At 44.9% G+C, this 20,279-nt stretch overlaps 1 protein-coding gene across 4 annotated transcripts; it reads left to right on the top strand.

Annotated features, from left to right (window-relative positions):
* Positions 1-135: 135 nt before the first annotated feature.
* Positions 136-19,813, top strand: khk (ketohexokinase). 4 transcript variants are annotated; one of them, XM_033974097.2, is made up of 9 exons: positions 181-519; positions 4,004-4,120; positions 5,024-5,158; positions 11,845-11,973; positions 12,354-12,426; positions 13,143-13,289; positions 13,842-13,930; positions 14,727-14,881; positions 19,274-19,812. In XM_033974097.2, exons 1-9 carry the CDS (start codon positions 314-316, stop codon positions 19,387-19,389), a joined length of 1,167 nt encoding a protein of 388 aa, XP_033829988.1. In that variant the 5' UTR covers positions 181-313; the 3' UTR covers positions 19,390-19,812. The 4 variants fall into 4 exon arrangements, with proteins under 4 accessions (XP_033829989.1, XP_033829988.1, XP_033829991.1 ...); XM_033974098.2 differs by lacking the exon at positions 11,845-11,973 and having other exon boundaries at positions 136-519; positions 19,274-19,813; XM_033974100.2 differs by lacking the exon at positions 5,024-5,158 and having other exon boundaries at positions 19,274-19,787.
* Positions 19,814-20,279: the final 466 nt, after the last annotated feature.

Raw genomic sequence — 20,279 nt, 5'->3', positions numbered from 1 at the left:
GAATCTATTAAAATAACCGAGTGTATGATCCAGGTATGACCGCGCGATGACGGTAGACCTGCGGCGGTGACACCTTGACTCTGTTTAGTGGCGTTTTATTGGTGATTTTAGAGTCTGTGGGGGGCGCTATGGTTCGCGTCACTCCGGACTGTGTAGAATGAGAAGAAGTGGGATGTAAACAGGTCCAAAGTGCACGAGGACCCAGTCTGGGTTTGGTCGTGGTTCATTCCTGGTTTAGTTCAAAGAACGGTCTAAAGTCCGTCCTCTGAGGAGACCAGGACCAGGGGCACATTAGCCGACTACAGGTGCAGAGATGCAGCAGGCCCAAGAGGAGAGAACCCCGGGGAGGGTCGCCGGAGAACAGGAAGCCCAAGAGCAGAGCGGCGCGGGGAGAAGCGCAGCAGGACAGGGAGCAGAGACCCAAAGGAGTCCGGGGAGGAGCGTCCTGTGCGTGGGGCTCGTGTGTCTGGACATCATCAACGTGGTGGACCAGTACCCGCTCGAGGACTCGGACACCAGGTGGGTTTAGACCAGGACTTAGGCAGGACTGGGGTAGGACTTATCCAGGAGATAACTGGGTCTGAAAAAACAGGTCTAAAAGCACGTCTATCTGTGTTAGGCTTACCACGACTAGATATTCTAAACCAGACCAAAGTCCACAAGCTAGTAGCCAAAAGTGAATTACTAAAAATGTATCTGGGGGTTAGCGCTTCCAAACCTGTTTCAGTGTCAGACTCTGCCTGTGGCCGTGTCCCAATTCGCCAAATGCACCCTTTGAAGGGTCCCTTCGAAGTACTCTTCAAAGTGTAGTTTTAAGGTTCTGGCCGAGAATCTGCCCTCCTCAATGTAGCCGCCATCTTGCTGAAGTGGGACAGGCCTACACCATGGACCGCACTTCCACCGCTTTCTTTGAGCGTACGATACGTACATTACGTACGTTATTTTTAATGATTTATTATTTAATAGAAGAAAAGTCTAGATGTCGTCGCAGCCGTTTCTTTCTGTTTAGATAGAATATCAATAGGCAAATATAACGTTTGAGGTGATTTTTTCCTCAATTGTAGCTGCTTCATAACTTCAACAAAATATACCTTGTAAAAACGTAATAACAAAGACAGAGGTAACAATATAATTTTGACAGAGAACACTGATTAGTGGTACATAAAGTGGCATTTTCTTCTCTTTTTTGTGTAGTCGCGGTGCATGATGGGATATAGCAGTGCGTGAAGTGTGCATGGATGCACGCTTCGGTTACGTCCAATCTCCATGGAAACGGTGAAAAGGGCAGGGCAGGTTTGTCGGGCGCATTCAGTAGGGTGCATTGAAATGGGACAGCCCTTGTCGCGCCGGAAATTACGTAACTGCCCTTCGATGCACACTTGGAATGGTGATTCTAAGGCCAGTTTGGCGAATTGGGACATGGCCTACGTATATATAAAGTTGAAGCCAAGTGTACATGCACTATATAAAAACACGCATAAGCATGTGACATTTTCTGTTTTAGGTCAGGTCAGTCAAAATTATTTCTGTTTGCTAAATGTCAGAATAATGAGAGAAAATATTTTAATTTTTTTTCTTCAAAATCAGAAGTTTACATACATTTCATATATTAGTATTTGGTACCATTGCTTTTAAACTGTATGACTCGGGTCAAATGTTTTGAATATCCTTCCACAAGCTTCTCACAAAAGTTGACAGGAATTCTGGTCCATTCCTCCCGACAGAACTGATGTAACTGATGTAACAAATTTGTAGGCCGCCTTGCTCACACATGCCACTTCAAAACATTGACTTTGTTATCCTTAAACCACTTTGTAACCAGTTTCGCAGTATGCTTCGGTTCATTGTCTATTTGGAAGACCCATTTGTGCTCAAGCTTTAACTTCTTGGCTGATGCCTTGAGATGATGCTCCAGTATTTCCATATAATATTCTTTCCTCTTTTTATCTAGTTTGTGAAGTGCACCATTCCCTCCTGTAGCAAAACAACCCCACAACATGATGCTGCCACACTTGTATTTCACATTTGGGATGGTGTTCTCAGGCTTGCAAGCTTCCCCATTTTTTTCTCCAAATGTAACAATGCTCATTATAGCCAAACATTTCAATTTTAGTTTTGTCAGGCCACAGAACATGTCTCCAAAAATTAAGGTCTTTCTCCGTGTGTATTTGCAAACTATAATCTGGCTTTTTATATTTTTTTGGAGTTATGACTTTTTCCTGAGAGAGTGGCCTTTTAGCCCATGTTGGTGTAAAGTACTTGTTTCACTGTGGATAATGACACTCTTACCAGCTTCAGCCAGCATCTTCACAGGGTCTTTTGCTTTTGTTCTTGGGTGTTCATGAGTGGTATGATGGCTGCACATTCCCCTTGTAGTTTGATCAGATGAATGTGGCACCTTCAGGCATCTGGAAATTGCACCCAAGGATGAACCAGACTTGTGCAAGGCCATAATTCTCTTTCTATCCTGATTTCTTTTGAATTTCCCATGATGTTACACAAAGAAGCAGTGTGTTTCAGTGTGTTATAATTAACTCAAATGTTGAGATGACATCATCACCTGGATTTTCCCATATATTTTAAATGCATAGTAATCTTACTGTATCTAAACTTCTGACTTTAAAGAAAGTAATGAAAAATTCTCTCATTATTCTGGCATTTGGGAAATAGAAATAATTTTGGTAATCCCAGTTGACCTAAAACAGGTTAAGTGTAGTCTGATTTCATGTCCAACAGTGAGAACAAAACGTTCATCTCTTTTTATTTAGTCTATGTAAACTTTTGGTTTCAACTGTTTATGTTATACAGACTATGGTCTCACACAGGCCATGTATATATGTTATATATCCACATTTTCATGGACAAAAAAGTCAATGGGAAGTGAAAAAATGTTTTTGTCATAATCCAATTAAATATGGTATACTCATTGTTAATGTGACCCTGAGCAAAAAAGTTTATATCTTCCACGTGAAGGTGGCCATTTTGAAGGTGTGGCCATAACGAGCCCTTAACGAAGCAGCCATTTTGAAAGTATAAAAATCCCTGTAAATTGGTATGTGACCCTAAGCAACAAAACTCTTTGGGGACCACACCATATCGCTGATATGAAGGTGGCCATTTGGAATCTATATACACATATGTCCAAAATCTAGCCCTCTTGTTTTACCAAACTCGTCCTAGGGTTTTTATTTGACAGACTCCAAACTGAGGCAAAATCATCTAGACATATCTGGGGTCAAAAGTTGTAAAAAAAAAAAAAGTACATACTTCTCAGGGTGCGGTCATAATGAGCTCTTTGCAGAAGTTCCCTGTAACTTTTGCAAACACTGTCGGATACAGATGAACCCAATGTAACATTTGTATTTTTGATGACCTGGATTTGTGGATTAAAATTCTATCTTTAAAAACGATTCTCCAGTGCCCCCTGCAAAAAGTCCACCCCCCCCCCCCCCCCCCCCCCACACACACACACTGAAGCGTGCCCTTCCAGGGTTGCCAGGGGTGCGAAGGCCCTTTATCACTACTTGCAGTTTTATTGGTAGATATTGTTATTTATGGCTGAGGATTTTAAACTTCAGTAAAAAGTACTTCTCGGGAATGTCAGGAAGTCTGAAGGCCTCAATTGGCACCCGGGCCACAAAGCAGGACTAACAGAACTAGAACTCATCTGAGTACTAAACCACATTTGTACTACAGCATTTGGCAGTTTAGTCCTTGGGGTAACAGTGGCTCAGGGTTAGAACAGGTCCCTCAACCCGAAGGTCAGAGGATCGATTCCCATTCGGACCAAGTTCTGTCATTGTGTCCTTAGGCAACACAACCACATTGCCGAGTCTGAAAGTGGTGTGTGCGTGAATGATTAGTGGTGGTGGGAGGGTCTGATGGTGCAGAATGGCAGCTTTACTTCTGTCAGCTGTGGGTATAGGAGTATCTTGCCACCACTACCACCAGTGTGTAGTGAATGAATAATGAATACAGTGTAAGGTAAAAGTACTGTGTGCAGGTGTGTGTCTCAGCGGTGGCAGCGTGGAGGAAATGCCTCAAATTCCTGCTCTGTCCTGTCTCTGCTCGGGACCAACACTTCATTCATGGGGTCAATAAGTCCAGGACCAGTCTCAGAGTGAGTCAAAACCACTTGACTGAAACAGGACTGGACCAGGACCGGACCAAGACCGGACCAGCACCGGACCAGGACCAAACTAGGACTAAACGAGGCCTGAACCAGGCCTGAACCAGACTTAAACCAGGACTGAACCAGGACTTAACCAGGACCATAAAAGCATTGATATTCTTGTTTGAGTGAGTGTAGACCATGGAAGTATAAGAAGATCTGAAGAGGAACCAAAGATGATGTCACGTTTTCAGTGGCCTGTGCTCATTGGCGCAAAAGGCCAGAAACTATTTTTTCTTCCACATTATTTCCTGAATACTAGCATAGCACCGCTCACTGTGTGATGACAGAATTGTGCTCTGTGTGATCAGTTCTAACCAATTAGAGTGATAGCAGCTAGAGTGGAGCTACCGCAAGCTAACAGTGGGGCTAGGCTAAATCTTAGTTAGCCTAATCCTCAAAAAGTTAACTTTTAGGCGCTTGAGAATTTTTTATTTTTTTTTTATTTTTAAAGTTGATGTTTTGAAAATATTGAAGAATCTCTACAAATCCTGATCTTTTTGAAAGCTGTGCCTGCCTTGTCAGCCGACCACGTACAGTTTGAATTCCCAAAAAACACTGTGCTCAATGGGAGAATTCTTTCTGGGCCGCAGCTCTCAGGAGCTACAATACCCATGGAGCGTCCAATCTCACAGGGGTATGGAGGGGGAGTGTCTAATCCAGTTCTTATTATAGGTCTAAGGTGTAGACAGATATTAAATCCTAGGGAGGAGCTTCACTCTGAAAGGAACAGGAAGTAATGTGTTTTTGTAGTTTTATTCTGGAGGAAGTGATTTGTTTATGTAGATTGATTTTTGGAGGAAGTGACATGTTTTGTAGTTTTATTGTGAAGTAAGTTATGTGTTTATGTAGTTTTATTTTGGAGGACTTCAAGAAGTTCCACATCAACATGTCTCTGGTCACGGAGCATGCTCAGTGTGTAGTTCCTACGTCCATCGTCATTGGCAACCAGAGTAATGGCTCCCGCACCATCCTGCACATGAACAGGTGTGTCACATAACCACATCACTTGATCACCTGAACATGCTCTCATTGGACAGTGTGTAAGCCCTGCCCCCAAAGGTTAGCGCTCATACACCTTCATAGACGTGATTCTCTCTCTGCCCCTTGCTCAAACACTCAACACCAATGCTCCTGGAGTTACGTCAAATCAAACAGAGGTTTAATGTCTTGAGATGTTCACCAGAACCACACATATTAAGAAATCTCTCTGAGAGTGTGTTAGCTTTTAGCTCAGATGATCTAAAAGTTTAAAATGAGTTTAAGAACAAGGCCAGTTACGTCGCCTGGATTGGTGTTACCGGGGCCCCACTCTGGAGCCAGGTCTGGGGTGGATGCTCGGCAGCGGGCGCTTGGTGGCTGGGCCTTTCCCCATGGGGCCCGTCCGGGCATAGCCCGAAGGAGCGATGTGGGGCCATCCTCCTGTGGACTCACCACCTGTGGGAGGATCTGTGAGGGGCTGGTGCAAAAAGATCTGGGCGGCAGTCGAAGGCGGGGGCCCCGACAACTGGATCTCTGGACATGGAGACTGGAGCTTGGGCTCTGGAACCCAACTCCTTGAGAGGGGCTAGACTTTCCATTTCTGTGGGATTGCTCGTGTGGAGAGGTGGCCAGCTGGTGTGGGCTTGCTTATTGCCCCACAGCTCAGCCACCTCGTGTTTGAGACAGGGATGGGACGATATTAAAATTTAGACTCACGATTATTGTGACCAAAATAATCGCGATTAATGATATTATCGCGATAATTATTAACCTGTTAACGTTCCCTTACTTTACGTTCCCTAACTCTACAGCAATGTACATATACTTCTATGTCACCCACACAAACCATCGACACATCAAATAAAAGCTACGATATTCATCTTTCTGAATATGCAAACCATTTTCACCTGCAGTCACCACGGTGCTGACAGGAAAGACATTTTTACAGAACAAAAAAACAAAATTTCAAGGTGGATTTCACTTAACTTTGAGGGCTCTGGTTCCGTCAGACATCAACATATTCACACAAAGTTGGTCTCATTCGTTCCGTAGAGGTTCAGAGAATCTAATCCAGTCAAGAAATTATGTCCACAAAATAAAATCCTCCATGTCCAATCTGCTACAGGAAAGTATTCCAAACATGAAATCTGCTCCGTTACTTTTTAAAATTTCTTTTGTCGATTTCAGTCATAATAAACTTCTGACAGCTCCAACTTTCTTCCTCAGTGCTAAACACACGTGTAAGCTTCTAAATGACACCAATGTTGGCCAATAAGGTGGGGGTTGTGGGTTACTGGAGCCCCAGACAGCGAATCAGTGCAACAGGTGACTGAAAGTTTACGCCCCACTCTTCCCCTTGTAGAATCAACCAATTACATCACACACATTTAGTGACATTTTCCCCTTACAGCCAATGAGCAGTGGAACACGATGTATGACATGCCATGGTTTTCCGTAAAGAGATGGAGCTTGACGAGTACGCAAACAAAGCCGAGTGCATGTCATCTTTTTATATTGACTAAGTTCTTCCCACTACCATCTCCAACATGGCACCATCGATTCATGCCAAACTTACCTGCATTGTCCCCATTTCCTCCTTTGATGCTGAGTTTACATGCAGAGGCCCTGATGCGCAAAATGACAGTTGACTAGTTGACTAGTGTATTCTTCAGCGTATAATCGTTCCCCACGTCTGTCTCACTTTTGCATTTATTGATAGAATGTGCCCCCCGGTGGCTGTTATCCAGTAAAAATCATACAATTTGCAAGTGTCTTAGCAGTCATCTTTGTTAAATTCACTTCAGCAAAAAACAATAGTGAATTGAGAATATATTTACATATATCAGGCATTGTTTTGCAAATAAATGTGTCAATTATATAACTCTTAACTATAATAAAACATGAACAAACTTGAGAAAGCTGATGAACATTAAATGAACAATAAATACAACTGCAAAAGACAAAGTTTAAATCAGTCATCTGGACAAATCGTTGTAGGGTTGAAGATGTTTGGTTGCTCATCCAAGCCACTTCTTCAGTTCTGGTCAGATTGCCGGTGGACACTGCCTTATATCTGTCTGAAGGGAGGTGCTAACTATACTGAAACTGTAAATAGCTAGTGTCTCTATAGCTGTTTACAGTTTCAGTGTAGTTTCAGTGTATTGTATTAACCTCAATTCATTTAGTCCTTCATGGTAAATTAAAGCGCAAAAAGGTCAGCATGTTTACTTTTTCAGGGTTAAGTCTTGCTCCATGAGGAGTGAGGATGCTACCACTTGCACTAAAGATTCTTTCTGAGGGAACGCTAGTTGCAGGTATGCACAGAAACCTTCTGGCAATTCTTGAAAGATGAGGCAGCTCTCCTACATGACCACCCCACCACAGCAGGGCGTCCTCTTCAGCCTCAACAGAAGGAAGACACATGTAAATCTTTACTTCTGCCTTCACCTGCACCTGAACAAAGACACAAACCAATATTTTTTGTGTTAATTAGTAATATGCATTTAGTATATTTAACAGTGTGTATTTTAAAACAAACCTGATCTTCTATTGTGCTCTGTTCTTCAGTTCTCTGATGCCTTATTGCTGTGATCTTCTTCAGTAGCCCAGTCAGTCCATGGGTGCTGGCTTTATCAAGTGTAGAGGTGAAAATGGGTCTACTAGTCATTTCAGCTGGAGGTTCTTGTCTCACATTCACAGGAACCAGTCTAAGGGCCTCTTGCACAGTGATGCTGACAGTGTCTTCAAGATTTTCAGAGAAGTTTCCTTTGAAGCGGGGGTCAATAAAACATGCTACGTCCATCATTTTGAGTGCTTTTTCTGAATACCTAGAGTCAGGATCCTCTCTCATTTTCTTCTTCATTTGAGTTATGACTGGAGGGTCATCATTGCTTTGGATCAAGATCTCTGTTTTAATGTGCTCCAGAACAGATTTCAGAGTAGAGGGCGTTACCCTGGTCTCTGTGGAAAGTGCATCAGTGAACTGGCTAAGAGGACCAAGGAGCTCACAGACTTGATCCATAACAGAGATGTCAGTCTCTTTGGGCATCAGGTACCACGCTCCTCGTTCCCCTGCTAATGTTGCGAATCATTCTAGCATCTGAAATGTAGACCCCCACCGGGTAACCACATCGTGAATGAGCAACTTGACTGGTATCTGCAGAGCCGTTTGTTTAACTTTTAGCTCTCTTCTCCTTTTCCAGCTTCTTGAGAACCCCTGAACCAGATGACGACAGGCTCGCACTGCAGATTCAACATGTTTCAGATTCAGAATTTTTGAAACAGCCAAATTCAAATTATGGCCAAAGCACCCAAGCCATGCATCAGGAAAATGTTCAAATGCCTTTTGCATGTTTGAGGCATTATCAGTTGTTATACAAACAAACTTGTCTGTGCTAACCCCCCATTCTTGCAGTATATTTTCAATCATTTCCCGATTATGATCTGCAGTGTGATCTTGAGGGAAAAGTAAAGTTTCCAAACAGTATGATTGCAGTTCTCACTCAGCATTGACAAAATGAATGGAGAAACTAACATGGTTCCCCTCCTCCTCCACTGCTAGGTAGCCTGTGCCAACCTTTCACATACTTCAGCCTTTACATTGGAGTACATTCAAGGGATCTCTGTTCTGGAGAAAAACTGTCTGGTTGGAACTTTGTTTTTTGGGACTGCTTTTTTTTTTTACAAACTCTAGAAAGCCAGGCTTCTCCACTGCTTGAAAAGGCAACATATCCTTGGCTATGAAGTAGGCTAGTGCTTCATTCAGCTCTATTGCCATTTTTGAGGTTGGTGGATAAGTTTTTAAGTCTTTTTATTTAAAGTCTCTGTTATTCTTGTTTGCAGCTGGGCTCCTTTTGCTCCTTTACCCTGAAGAAAAAAGAAGAGGCAAGAATGAGTAAAAAGTTTAATATAATTATGGCACAATATAAATTAAGTTGGTTGGTAATGTGATAATAAATTGGTATAATAAGGATTACTTTTGGATACTAAATTTATTAAAATAGATTGCGTACAACACACTCCTATAACCCCCAAATTAAAATAACATTGACAACATTTATTGTTTTTGTAGTGTCTACGTATAAAAATAAAAAAAAAAATCGTATCATAAGAGGTGTAATATACTTTGCTCTGGTTATTATTTTCCAAATTTATTACAACAACCTATATTTCGGAAACTGTAAATCAAATTGACTATTATTCTCTATTTAGCCACAAAACAATGCCTTGTTGTAACTAGGCTCACAGCAAGTTAGTCCACTATGCGGACCATTTAAAATTGGATAATTTAATATTAAATTAGCCTCCTAGGACCCGAACTCTTGCATGACATGCTTTATTAATTTCTTTGTTATTTGGGCTGATGAGTGTAAAAACGAAGAATTATGTTTTTACATTTTGAGAAAAATGTGTTGTCCACATATGTGGACGCCAGGAGGTTATAGGTATTCAGATTAAGTCATGGTTGTTGTAAAACCATGTGCCGCTGCTAGCAAGCTGTGCTGTTCGCTGTGCAAAATGCTGTTCAGCTAGTGCTAACCTAGCGAAAACAAAGTCGACACAAACTATTATTCATACAAATCCAAACGAACACAAATTACATTCAATAGTTTATTTCAGATGGTATGTTACTTACAATGGATATTTTCAGCTCAAGTCTGGCAAACAAAGCAGGATGGTCGTCTTGCAGATGAGCGTGCAAGTTGCTCGTGTTTGCCCTCGGAGCAGCAACTTTTTTTCGGCAGGCTCTGCAGATGGGTGCCTCATCTTGTTGCTCTTTTGTTTCAAAGCCGTAATAACTCCACACGTCCGACTTTACCTTCTTTAGTGGAAGATATAGATGTGCGCTGTCATCGGGCTCCAGATCCACTGCCTTTCCACTACTAGTCATGAAGGTGACTGACAGTGATGAAATCCATGCTCAATTCAGAATAGGCACAGAAGCTAACAAGTGTCATTGCTAAGACACAGGGCCCCTTGTGGACAGACACCAGAACTAACCAAGCCAAACATTGTACTGCAAACATGAGGCAGTCTGGTGCCGTAAAGGCGACTATAATCGTGCGTGATAATCACAATTATTAAAAAATGCCATGAACAATTAATTGCGGACCTTGTTTATCGTGATTAACGATATTATCGTCCCATCGCTTGTTGGAGTTCACCCCGGTGAATAAGAAGGTCGCATGGAGGAGGACTATCGAACGGTCTTAAAGAAATTCTCGCAAACCATCCAGCGTCTCAGGAGGGGGAAGCAGTGCATCACCAAAACTGTTTACAGGGGGTGGCGGGTGGCGAGCTGCTGACCTTGACTGGGGATGTTGTCAGACGGCGGAAGGAATACTTTGAGGATCTCTTCAATTCCGCCATCACGTCTTCCGAAGAGGAAGTAGAGACTGGGGACCCAGAGGCGGACTCGTCTATCATTCTGGCTGAGGTCACTGAGGTGGATGGCAAGCCTTGCCACCGAGGGTGGATGAGATCCATCCTGAGTACCTTAAATCCTGGATGCTGTGGGGCTGTCTGGGTTGACACGTCTCTGCATCATCACCTGGTAGTCGGGGACAGTACAGCTGGATTGGCAGACCGGGGTGGTGGTCTCTCTGTATAAGAAGGAGGACCAGAGGGTCTGTTCCAACCACAGGGGAATCACACTCCTCTTTGCTAAGGGCTGTCCGGTCCCTGTATGACCGGAGCAGGAGCTGTGTTCGCATTGTCTGCAGTAACTCAGACCTGTTCCCAGTGCATGTTGGACTCCGCGAGGGCTGCCCTTTGTCACCGGTTCTGTTAATTGTATTTATGGACAGAATTTCTAGGCGCAGTCAGGTGCCAGAGAGGGATGATGGCTTCATCAAGCCGGGACCTGCAGCAGGCGCTGGGGTAGTTTGCACACGAGTGTAAAGCAGCTGGGATGAGAATCAGCTCCTCCAAATCCGAGGCCATGTTTCTCAACCGGAAAAAGGTGGCTTGCCCTCTTTAGGTGGGGAGTCTCTGCTTCAAGTGAGGAATTCAAGTATCTTGCGGTCTTGTTCCCAAGTGAGGAAAGGATGGAGTGTGAGATTGACAGGTGGATTGGTGAAGCATCTGCTGTGATGCATTGTAGTAATGAGTGAGTGATGAGCTTTGGGTAATGACCGAAAGGACGAGATTGTGGATACAAGCAGCCGTAATGGGTTTCCTCCGCAGAGTGGCTGGGCGCACCCTTAGAGATAGGGTGAGGAGCTGAGTCATGCGGGAGGAGCTCGGAGTAGAGCCGCTGCTCCTCCACGTCAAGAGGAGCCAGCTGAGGCCTCCTGGACGCCTCCCTGGGGAGGTGTTCCAGGCATGTCCCACCGGGAAGAGGCCCCAGGGTCTGGGGTGAGGGAAGTCTGGGAGTCCATGCTCAGACTACTGCCTCCGCAACCCGGCCCCAGAAGAAAATAGATGGAGGGATCATCTAAACCAAAATACTTTAAACAAGGCTTTGACCTAAATGTGAATATTAGCTGTAAGATTCAGATCTTACAGCTCACATTCACATTTTGTTCAATGTAAATTAGGCTGGAACATTAGCTGTGAGCTTCAGAGGCAGAGTAAATGAGGCTGGAATATTAGTTGTGAGCTTCAGTCCATTGAAGTGTGTGGACCGTGAGGAGCACCACTTGATGACATCACCAGGTGTAACAGTGTTGACCCCTGTGGTCTTCCTCTAGCTTCATCGTGGCAGACCTGCGGCGGCTCTGTGTGGGCTCTGAGCTAGTCTGGGTTGAGGGTTCGACTCCGGTCGCTTGCTGCGTCGTGTGTCCCATGAATGGTACCAGGACCGTGGTGCTACATGACACGTAAGCTCCGCCACCTCTGTCGCCGAGCCCTCCTTCAGGCCTGTTCTCAGCCTTAGCCACCAAATCAGGGTAGAGAAAGGTCACCAGTGCCAATCAGAGCTCACTAAATTTAACAGTTTAATTAAAGGAGATCAGAGCGGGGCTTAATCCACTGTCCAATCACGACCCAGCATCTTTTAATAATTCTGTGATGTAATTTGTCCTGTTTGTCCAAAAATCTTCTGGAGTTCAACTTCCAGATTAAAACAGTAAAACTGCCGTCATTGGGTCAAACCATGTTTCAGAAATGTCAGACTATCAGAGCAATCACCAAAGCTAATGCGCATACGCTAATGATGAATAACACTTACTATCCTAAGCACATCTTTATGAGACCACAGAAACCTTCCGGACGTTTCTCTGGAGGATTTCTCCAAAATCGACCTGCGACAGTTCCACTGGATTCATTTTGAGGTAAAGACCAAGACCAGGACTAAAGTGGGTCTAAACTGGAACTATAACAGGACTAAACCAGGATCATATCAATTTATCATTCAACATATGAAAGCTTGAACAATATATTTTTGGGGTCAGCATTTATCGTGAGTACTTTTCCTTTGCACTACTGGGAAATTGTTGGCTATTTTTTGGCTATACAATAAGATTGAAGCCATAAGAGGTTGAATTAATGCAAACTAAATGCAGTATCTTATTTATTCTGCTATTTATTGTTGCATGATTTTTTTAAATATTTTAAATCTGCTCTTGGATTATTGTGTCATAAATTAATTTCACTATTATCGTTTATCATCTATATTTACTTAAACTATATTCCTGCTTTCAAAATTTTTTATTGTAACAGGCCTAGACAAGGACTAAACCAGGTCTAAACCGGGACTAAACCAGCATTAAAAGGACTAAACCAGGACAAAGCCAGGTCTAATCCAGGACTAAATTAGGTTTAAACCAGCACTAATCCATGTCTAATCCAGGACTAAATCAGGTCTAAAAGCAAGTCTGTCTATACCAGGACATGACAAGGACTATAACAGGACTAAACCAGGGCTATTCCAGGTCTAAACCAGGTCTAAACTAGGCCTAACCCAAGATTAGACCAGGACTAAACTAGGACTAAACCAGTGGTTTAAACATTTCTGGACATGAGGAAGTTGTCTTTGTATTTGTTTCAGGGCAGAAATGCCTCTGAACAGGCCCGGATGATTCAGCATGTGGCGCTGTGGAATGCCTCTGTGCCTGAGGAGGATCATATCACCGTCTCTGTGGAGATCGAGAAAACCAGAGAGGAGCTTTACGTGCTCTTCAACATGGCCGACGTGGTGTGTGTCCTCTAAAGTTTTATCACTTTTTGTCCCTGTCATAGACTGTACCTGTACAATATGGCTGACGTAGTGCATGCACGGATCTATTATAAAATCTGGGTAGGATATTTTTAGCATGCTAGTTGTTGTTAGCTTTACCATCTCTCTAGTCTCTGAAAGTTGTGAAAAGCGCTTATGAACTCATCGCGGTGAATAACAAACCGTTTAAAATGATCTAGTTCCGTTTTTCACCGTTCATAGCTTTTTCTCACAATTTCAAAATGATTTGACCTTTTTTATCTGATTGTGGATTTGACAGAGCTCCAAACCTCCTCGTCCGCTGCAGCCCCTCTTTTCTGGGTCAGATTTTTCCACATTTATCGATGTTTGAGTCTCACACTCTGACTGGCCTTTGAGCGCATACCTGTTGATTTCCTGCAGACTCTGAGCTGGAGTCTGCAGCCAATCAGAGCATGAGCTGGAGTCTGGCTGCAGACTCCAGCTTATGCTCTGATTGGCTGCAGGCTTCTACCTGTGCTCTACCTGTCTGATTGACTGTTTCTGTTTCAGGTGTTTGTGAGTAAAGATGTGGCTCAAAGTCTGGGGTTTGAGTCTGCGAGATCTGCAGTGACCGGACTGTATCCCCGAGTGAGACCAGGGTATGACCAGGACTAGACCAGGACTGGAATCAGACCATAGACCGTGATAAACTTGGGACATCCTAACTTGGGACTGTCTAACCACAGCAACTAATTTGTCTTGTGTGTCGTTTATCATTCACAACAAAATGTCACTTCTTTTACCTGAGATAAATAAGAGTTTTGTGTTTCTGTTGATTCTGCAGAAATCTGCTGTTTCTTAGTCCTCTAGGTTGCAAATGACGAAGTTTAAATCTGTCAACTGGACAAATTGTTTCGCTGCTCATCCAAGCTGATTCTTCAGTTCTGGTCAGATTGCTGGTGGCCACTGCCTTATATCTATCTGAAGGGAGGGGCTAACTACACTGAAACTGTAAATAGCTATTGTCTATCTGTTCAGTGTGGACCTTCAGAAGAAGCGGCTTGGATGAGCAGCAAAACGTCTTCACTCCTACAACAATTTGTCCAGTTGACAGATTTAAACTTCATCATTCGCTATGAATCAGAACTGGACAACTGAGGGTTTACACAGATAGTCCTCTAGGTTGTTTGTTTTGACACAAACAGAGCATGTGTCCCTCTGATTGGTTAATTCGCCTGTCAATCACGCCCTCTGGAATCAGGGAGACTCAACTCCAGACCCACTCATCTTTGTAAAGTTTTGTCAAAGCATGTGGTTCTAACTGGTTTTGTTGGTCAGGTGACTGTGTCTGTTTCAGTAGGTTGCTCGTGTCAGCCATGTGTCAGAGCATGTAGGCCATGTGATCTGTGCTGTTTCTGCAGTGACGACTTTTTTGTTTGTTTGTGGTTTGCGTAGCTGCACCCTCATCTGTGCCTGGGCGGAGCTTGGTGCTGATGCAAACAAAGATGGCGTCCTGTTCCACTCACCAGCGTTTCCTCCAGAGAAACTCATTGACACATTAGGAGCCGGAGACACGTTCAATGCTGCGGTCATCCACACACTTAGCACAGGTACAAGTACAACTACTACTACTAGTGCAAATATTATTACTGTTATAAAGTTAACATCCACACGCTTGGCAAAGGTACAAGAGCTAACACTATTCCAAGTTCTGCACTTTTCTGGACTGAGATGTCTGATGTTTTTCCTGGGATCTGCTGTAGCCACTCCTCCAGTTTGAGGGTTACTGCCCCAAGTGCTTCGATAACCATGGGCACCACTGATGCCTTCACCTTTCAGGCCTTCTCCAGAATCCGGCCTTCTTTGAGCCCCCTGGTATTTCTCTAGTTTCTCATGTTCCTTTTTCCTGATGTTCCCATCACTTGGTACTGCGATGTCCACCACAATGGCTTTGCTCTGTTGTTTATTCACCACCACAATGTCCAGTTGGTTCACAATCACCATTCTGTCAGTCTGTAACTGGAAGTCCCACAGAATCTTGGCTCAATCCTTCTCCACTACCTCTGCTGGTGTTTCCCACCTTGACCTTGGGGTTTCCAGTCCATACTCTGCACAGATGTTTCTGTACACTATGCTCGCCACTTAGTTATGCCGCTCCATGTATTCTTTCCCTGCCAGCATCTTACACCCTGCAGTTATGTGCTGGATTGTCTCTCCTCTTTGTGCAGCCTACACCTTGGGTCTTGTCTGGTGTGGTAGATCTGGGCCTCTATCACTCTAGTGCTCAAGTCCTGCTCCTGTGCAAACAGGATGGGTGCTCTGTGAGAGCTCTGAGTGAGACCCCTTCTGTGTGTACTACCCTCCCTCTCTTTGTCACCATCCGGCTACACTTCTCAAGCCCGAATGACATACCAATGACTCTGCTGTAGATCCTGGTGGTGTGGATCAGTGAGTCAATGTCTCACTCATTCTTGGTGTACAGCTTGATGTCATCCTTGTAGAGGAGGTGACTGATGGTGGCCCCATTCCTGAGTCGGTATCCATAGCCAGTGTTGTTGATGATTTGGCTGAGGGGGTTCAGACCTAACAGCAGCGTGGACAGTGCATCTCCTTGATATATGCCCCATCTGATGGTCACTTGTGCAAATGGCTTGTCATTGGCCTCAAGGGTGGTTTTCCACAACCTAATCGAGTTTGCAATGAATGCTCTTAGAGTCCTGTTGATGTTGTACAGCTCCAGGCATTCAGTGATCGGTGTGTGGTATAGATATCTATAATTTATATATGTGTATATAATATTAATAAATATATATACACCAGAATTCTTTTGTGTGGTTTATTGGTCATTAAGTGGCTTCTTCTGCTTATGTGCGGGGCTGAGTCGCGGAGGCAGCAGTCTAAGCAGGGACTGTGAGACTTCCCTCACACCGGACACGTCCTCCAGCTCCTCTGGTGGCACCCCAAAGCGTTCCCAGGCCAGCTGAGAGACATTGTCTCTCCAGCATGTCCTGGGTCTTCCTTGGGGCCTGCTCCCGGTGGGACATTCCCGCAACACCTCCCTAGGGAGACGTCCAAGAGGCATCCTGAAAAGATCTCTGAGCCACCTCAACTGGTTTCTCTTGACGTGTAGGAGCAGCGACTCTACTCCGAGCTCCTCCTGTGTGACAGAGCTCCTCACCCTATCCCTAAGGGTGCACCCGGCCACCCTACGGAGAAAACCAATTTCCACTTGTATCCGCAATCTTGTCCTTTCGGTCATTACCCAGAGCTCATGACCATAGGTGAGGGTAGGAACGTATATTGACTGGTAAATTGAGCGGTTTGCCTTCCAGCTCAGCTCCTTCTTTACCACAACGGACCAATACAGCAACCGCATCACAGCAGGTGCTACATGGATCCGCCTGTCAGTCTCACGTTCCATCCTTCCCTCACTCGTGAACAAGACCCCGAGATACTTCAACTCTTCCACTTGAGGCAGAGACCTCCCCACCCACCCAGAGAGGGCAAGCCACCTTTTTCTGATCGAGAATCATGGTCTCTAATTTGAAGGAGCTAATTCCTATCCAAGCTGCTTCACACTCTGCAAACCACCCCAGTGCCTGCTGCAGGTTCTGTCTCGATGAAGCCATCAGGACAACATCATCTGAAAACAGCAGAGATGAGATCCTGTGGTTCCCAAACCAAACCCGCTCCGGCCCCTGGCTGCGCCTAAAAATTCTGTCCATTAATATAATGCACAGAACCGGTGACAAAGGGCAGCCCTGGTGGAGTCCAACATGCACCGGGAACAGGTCTGACTTCATGTCGGAAATGCGAAACACAGCTCCTGCTCCAGTCATACAGGGACCCACAACATCCAGAGACTTGAGGTACTCGGGACGGACCTCATCCACCACCGGAGCCTTGCCACCAAGGAGCTTGCCACCGAGGAGCTTGCCAAGCACCTCGGTGACTTCAGCCAGGGTGATGGACAAGTCCGCCTCTAGGTCCCTAGCCTCTGCTTCCTCCTCAGAGGACGTGACGATGGGATTGCGCAGATCGTCAAAGTATTCCTTCTACCGCCCGACAACATCCCCAGTTGAGGTGGACAGCTGCTCACTGTTGATGTAGCACTGCTTCCTCCTCCTGAGGCGTCGGACGGTTTGCCAGAATCTCCTTGAGGTCGTCCAATAGTCCTGCTTCATGGCCTCCCCGAACTCCTCCCAACCTTGAGTTTTCGCCTCTGAGACCGCACGAGCCGCGGCATGCTTGACCCGGCGGGACTCATCAGCTGCCTCAGGGGTCCCACAAGCTAACAAGACTCAATAGGACTCCTTCTTCAGCCTGACGGCATCCCTTACTTCCAGTGTCCACAACCGATTTCGGGGGTTGCTGCCGCGACAAGCACCTTACGGACCACAGCTATGAGCAGCCACATCAACAATAGAGGTGGAGAACATGGCCCACTCGGAGTCCATGTCCCCAGCCTCCTCCGAGATCAGAGAGAAGCTCTCCTGGAGGTGTGTGTTGAAGACCCCTCTGATAGAGGGCTCTGCAAGACGTTCTCAGCAGACCCTCACGATACACTTCAGGCCTGTCAGGTCTGGCTTCCTCCTCTGCCAGCGGATCCAACTCACGACCAGACCATGATTGGTTGACAGCTCTACCCCACTCTTCACCCAAGTGCCCAAGGCACGTGGCCGGAGATCAGATGACATGACAACAAAGTCGATCATCGACCTCCAACCTAGGGTGTCCTGGTGCCACATACACTGATTGAGGCCCTTGTGCTTGAACATGGCTTTCGTCATGGACAAACTGTGACTAGCACGGACGCCCATTAACAAAACACTGCTCGGGTTCAGATCAGGGAGGCTGTTCTTCCCAATTACATCCCTCCAGGTGTCACTGTCGGTACCTACATGGGCATTGAAGTCCCCCAGGAGAACAACGGAGTCCCCGGTTGGTGCACTGTCTAGTACCCCTCCCAGGGACTCCAAGAAGGCCGGCTACTCTGCACTGCTATTTGGCCCAGAGGCTGACACAACAGTGAGAGACCTGACCCGGAGGCGCAGGGACGCGACCCACTAGTTCACCGGGGTGAACTCCAACATGTGGCAGCTGAGCTGTGGGGCATTGAGCAAGCCCACACCCGATCACCACCACTTCCCACGGGCACCGCCAGAGAAATGGAGAGTCCAGTCCCTCTCGAGGAGTTGGGTTTCAGAGTCCAAGCTGTGTGTGGAGGTGAGGCCGATTATATCTAGCCAGTAAGGATGAACTTCCTGCACAAGCGCATTGGCTGAAGAATCTTAGTTGAAGATATTGCCTGGGCTTTTTGTGCAGTCTGTAGCTAGTCTCGTTTGGTTCACTCTGTGTTGGGGTCAGAGGCGATGACTGGACCATCCAGAAGGGTGGCATCTTCAGAGCACCCAGACATCTTTTGAGGATAGGGATGGAACGGTTAGTCAGTGAGTTTTGGATGTCACTGACTTTTTATCACAGTGGTCTTAGGAGGTTGTTCCCTACAAGATTTATAGGTGTGTCTTAGATAGAGTAAGTTAATTTTAGTTTGAACAAGAGTTTTAAATCAAGTATTATTTCGCTAACTTTGATTCTAGCATAAGTAACAACTGTAATCATAATACAATGACATAACGACAATAATCAATTACATGATTCAATGTTTCCATCAATAAGGCATAAGATGTAAGACATTTCCACAATGCAGTTCAGCACTGTGAATAACTGTGCATGATTGTTATATTTAAATCAGATTTACATATGATACATGAAACCAGAGGGTGAGGAGTTACAGACCAGATGCTAATCAGTCCTTTACAGCAGGAGCAGCAGCAGGAGGAGCAGGAGTTATTTAGAAAGTTAGGTTTCCTGATTTTGCTTTCCGGAGGTTCTGTCTTTTGTTTGGTGCTATGGGCTGGATGATTAATACTGTGATAAAACCGCACCATCATTTTTACTACTGCTGCTTTTGATACTACAAGCCCCTTGTGTCTTTATAGGAGGTGGGCTGCAAGAGGCGCTCTTGTTCGGCTGTTGTGTTGCAGGAGCAAAATGCGGTTTCCAAGGATATGAAGAGATTGCGCAAAAGTTTGGACCAAAATCAGATCAGACCTGAGACCGGGGTTAGTCCTGAGACCGGGGTTAGTCCTGAGACCGGGGTTAGTCCTGAGACCGGGGTTAGTCCTGAGACCGGGGTTGGACCAGAGGCCAGGGTTGGACCAGAGGCCAGGGTTGGACCAGAGACCAGGGTTGGACCAGAGACCAGGGTTGGACCAGACTCGGACTAGACCAGAGACCAATTAGTGAAAGTTTATTTAGAATTGCACTTTAAATTGATCAAACCCTGAAGTCCTGTGTAAAAGCTGCTAACCTGTACTTTATCCTCTACTAAACATGTTCTGATTCATGGAATGACTTATTGTAATCATAAACCCTCAGCAGTTTGAAACAGACTTTCTTTCATTGATCATTCTATAATCTGTATCATTGTTTGCTAAAATGTTCATTAAACCGATTTGCAAATAAATGGGTCAAATCTGTTTGTGTCATTTTCAGAGGCTCATTAGTTAATCGTTGTAAATTTGCCTGATCAAGGCAGTGAATACTTATGTATTCTTGGTAAAATGCTAAAACAAGAACAGAGGGCACATGTCTGTGGAAGACATGAACACAATCTAGTCGAGTCAAATGTATTTGTATAGCACATTTAAAAACAACCACAGCTGAACAAAGTGCTTAACATACAACAGTAAAGCCCAATACACATTACACAAGAAACATTAAAACAATATTAAGAAAAAAACAAGATTAAGAAAAATTTGCTTCAAATAATAATTTGATTATAATGAAATTGAAGGGTGCTGCAGCTTAGTTGGTGGTAAATGTTGCAAATAGGTTTGTCTTTAGCAGATTTTTAAAGGATTAAATTAGGAAGGCTGTTCCAAAGTTTGGGAGGTGCCACAGAGAAGGCCCTGTCTCCTCTGGCACTCAGTCTGGAGCAAGGAC

The sequence above is a fragment of the Periophthalmus magnuspinnatus genome, chromosome 10 (genome assembly GCF_009829125.3).
Source record: "Periophthalmus magnuspinnatus isolate fPerMag1 chromosome 10, fPerMag1.2.pri, whole genome shotgun sequence".
In the NCBI taxonomy this organism is placed as follows: Eukaryota; Metazoa; Chordata; class Actinopteri; order Gobiiformes; family Gobiidae; genus Periophthalmus; species Periophthalmus magnuspinnatus.
The sequence above is the reverse complement of the archived record's forward strand: the minus strand, read 5'-3'. Positions and strand labels throughout refer to the sequence as shown.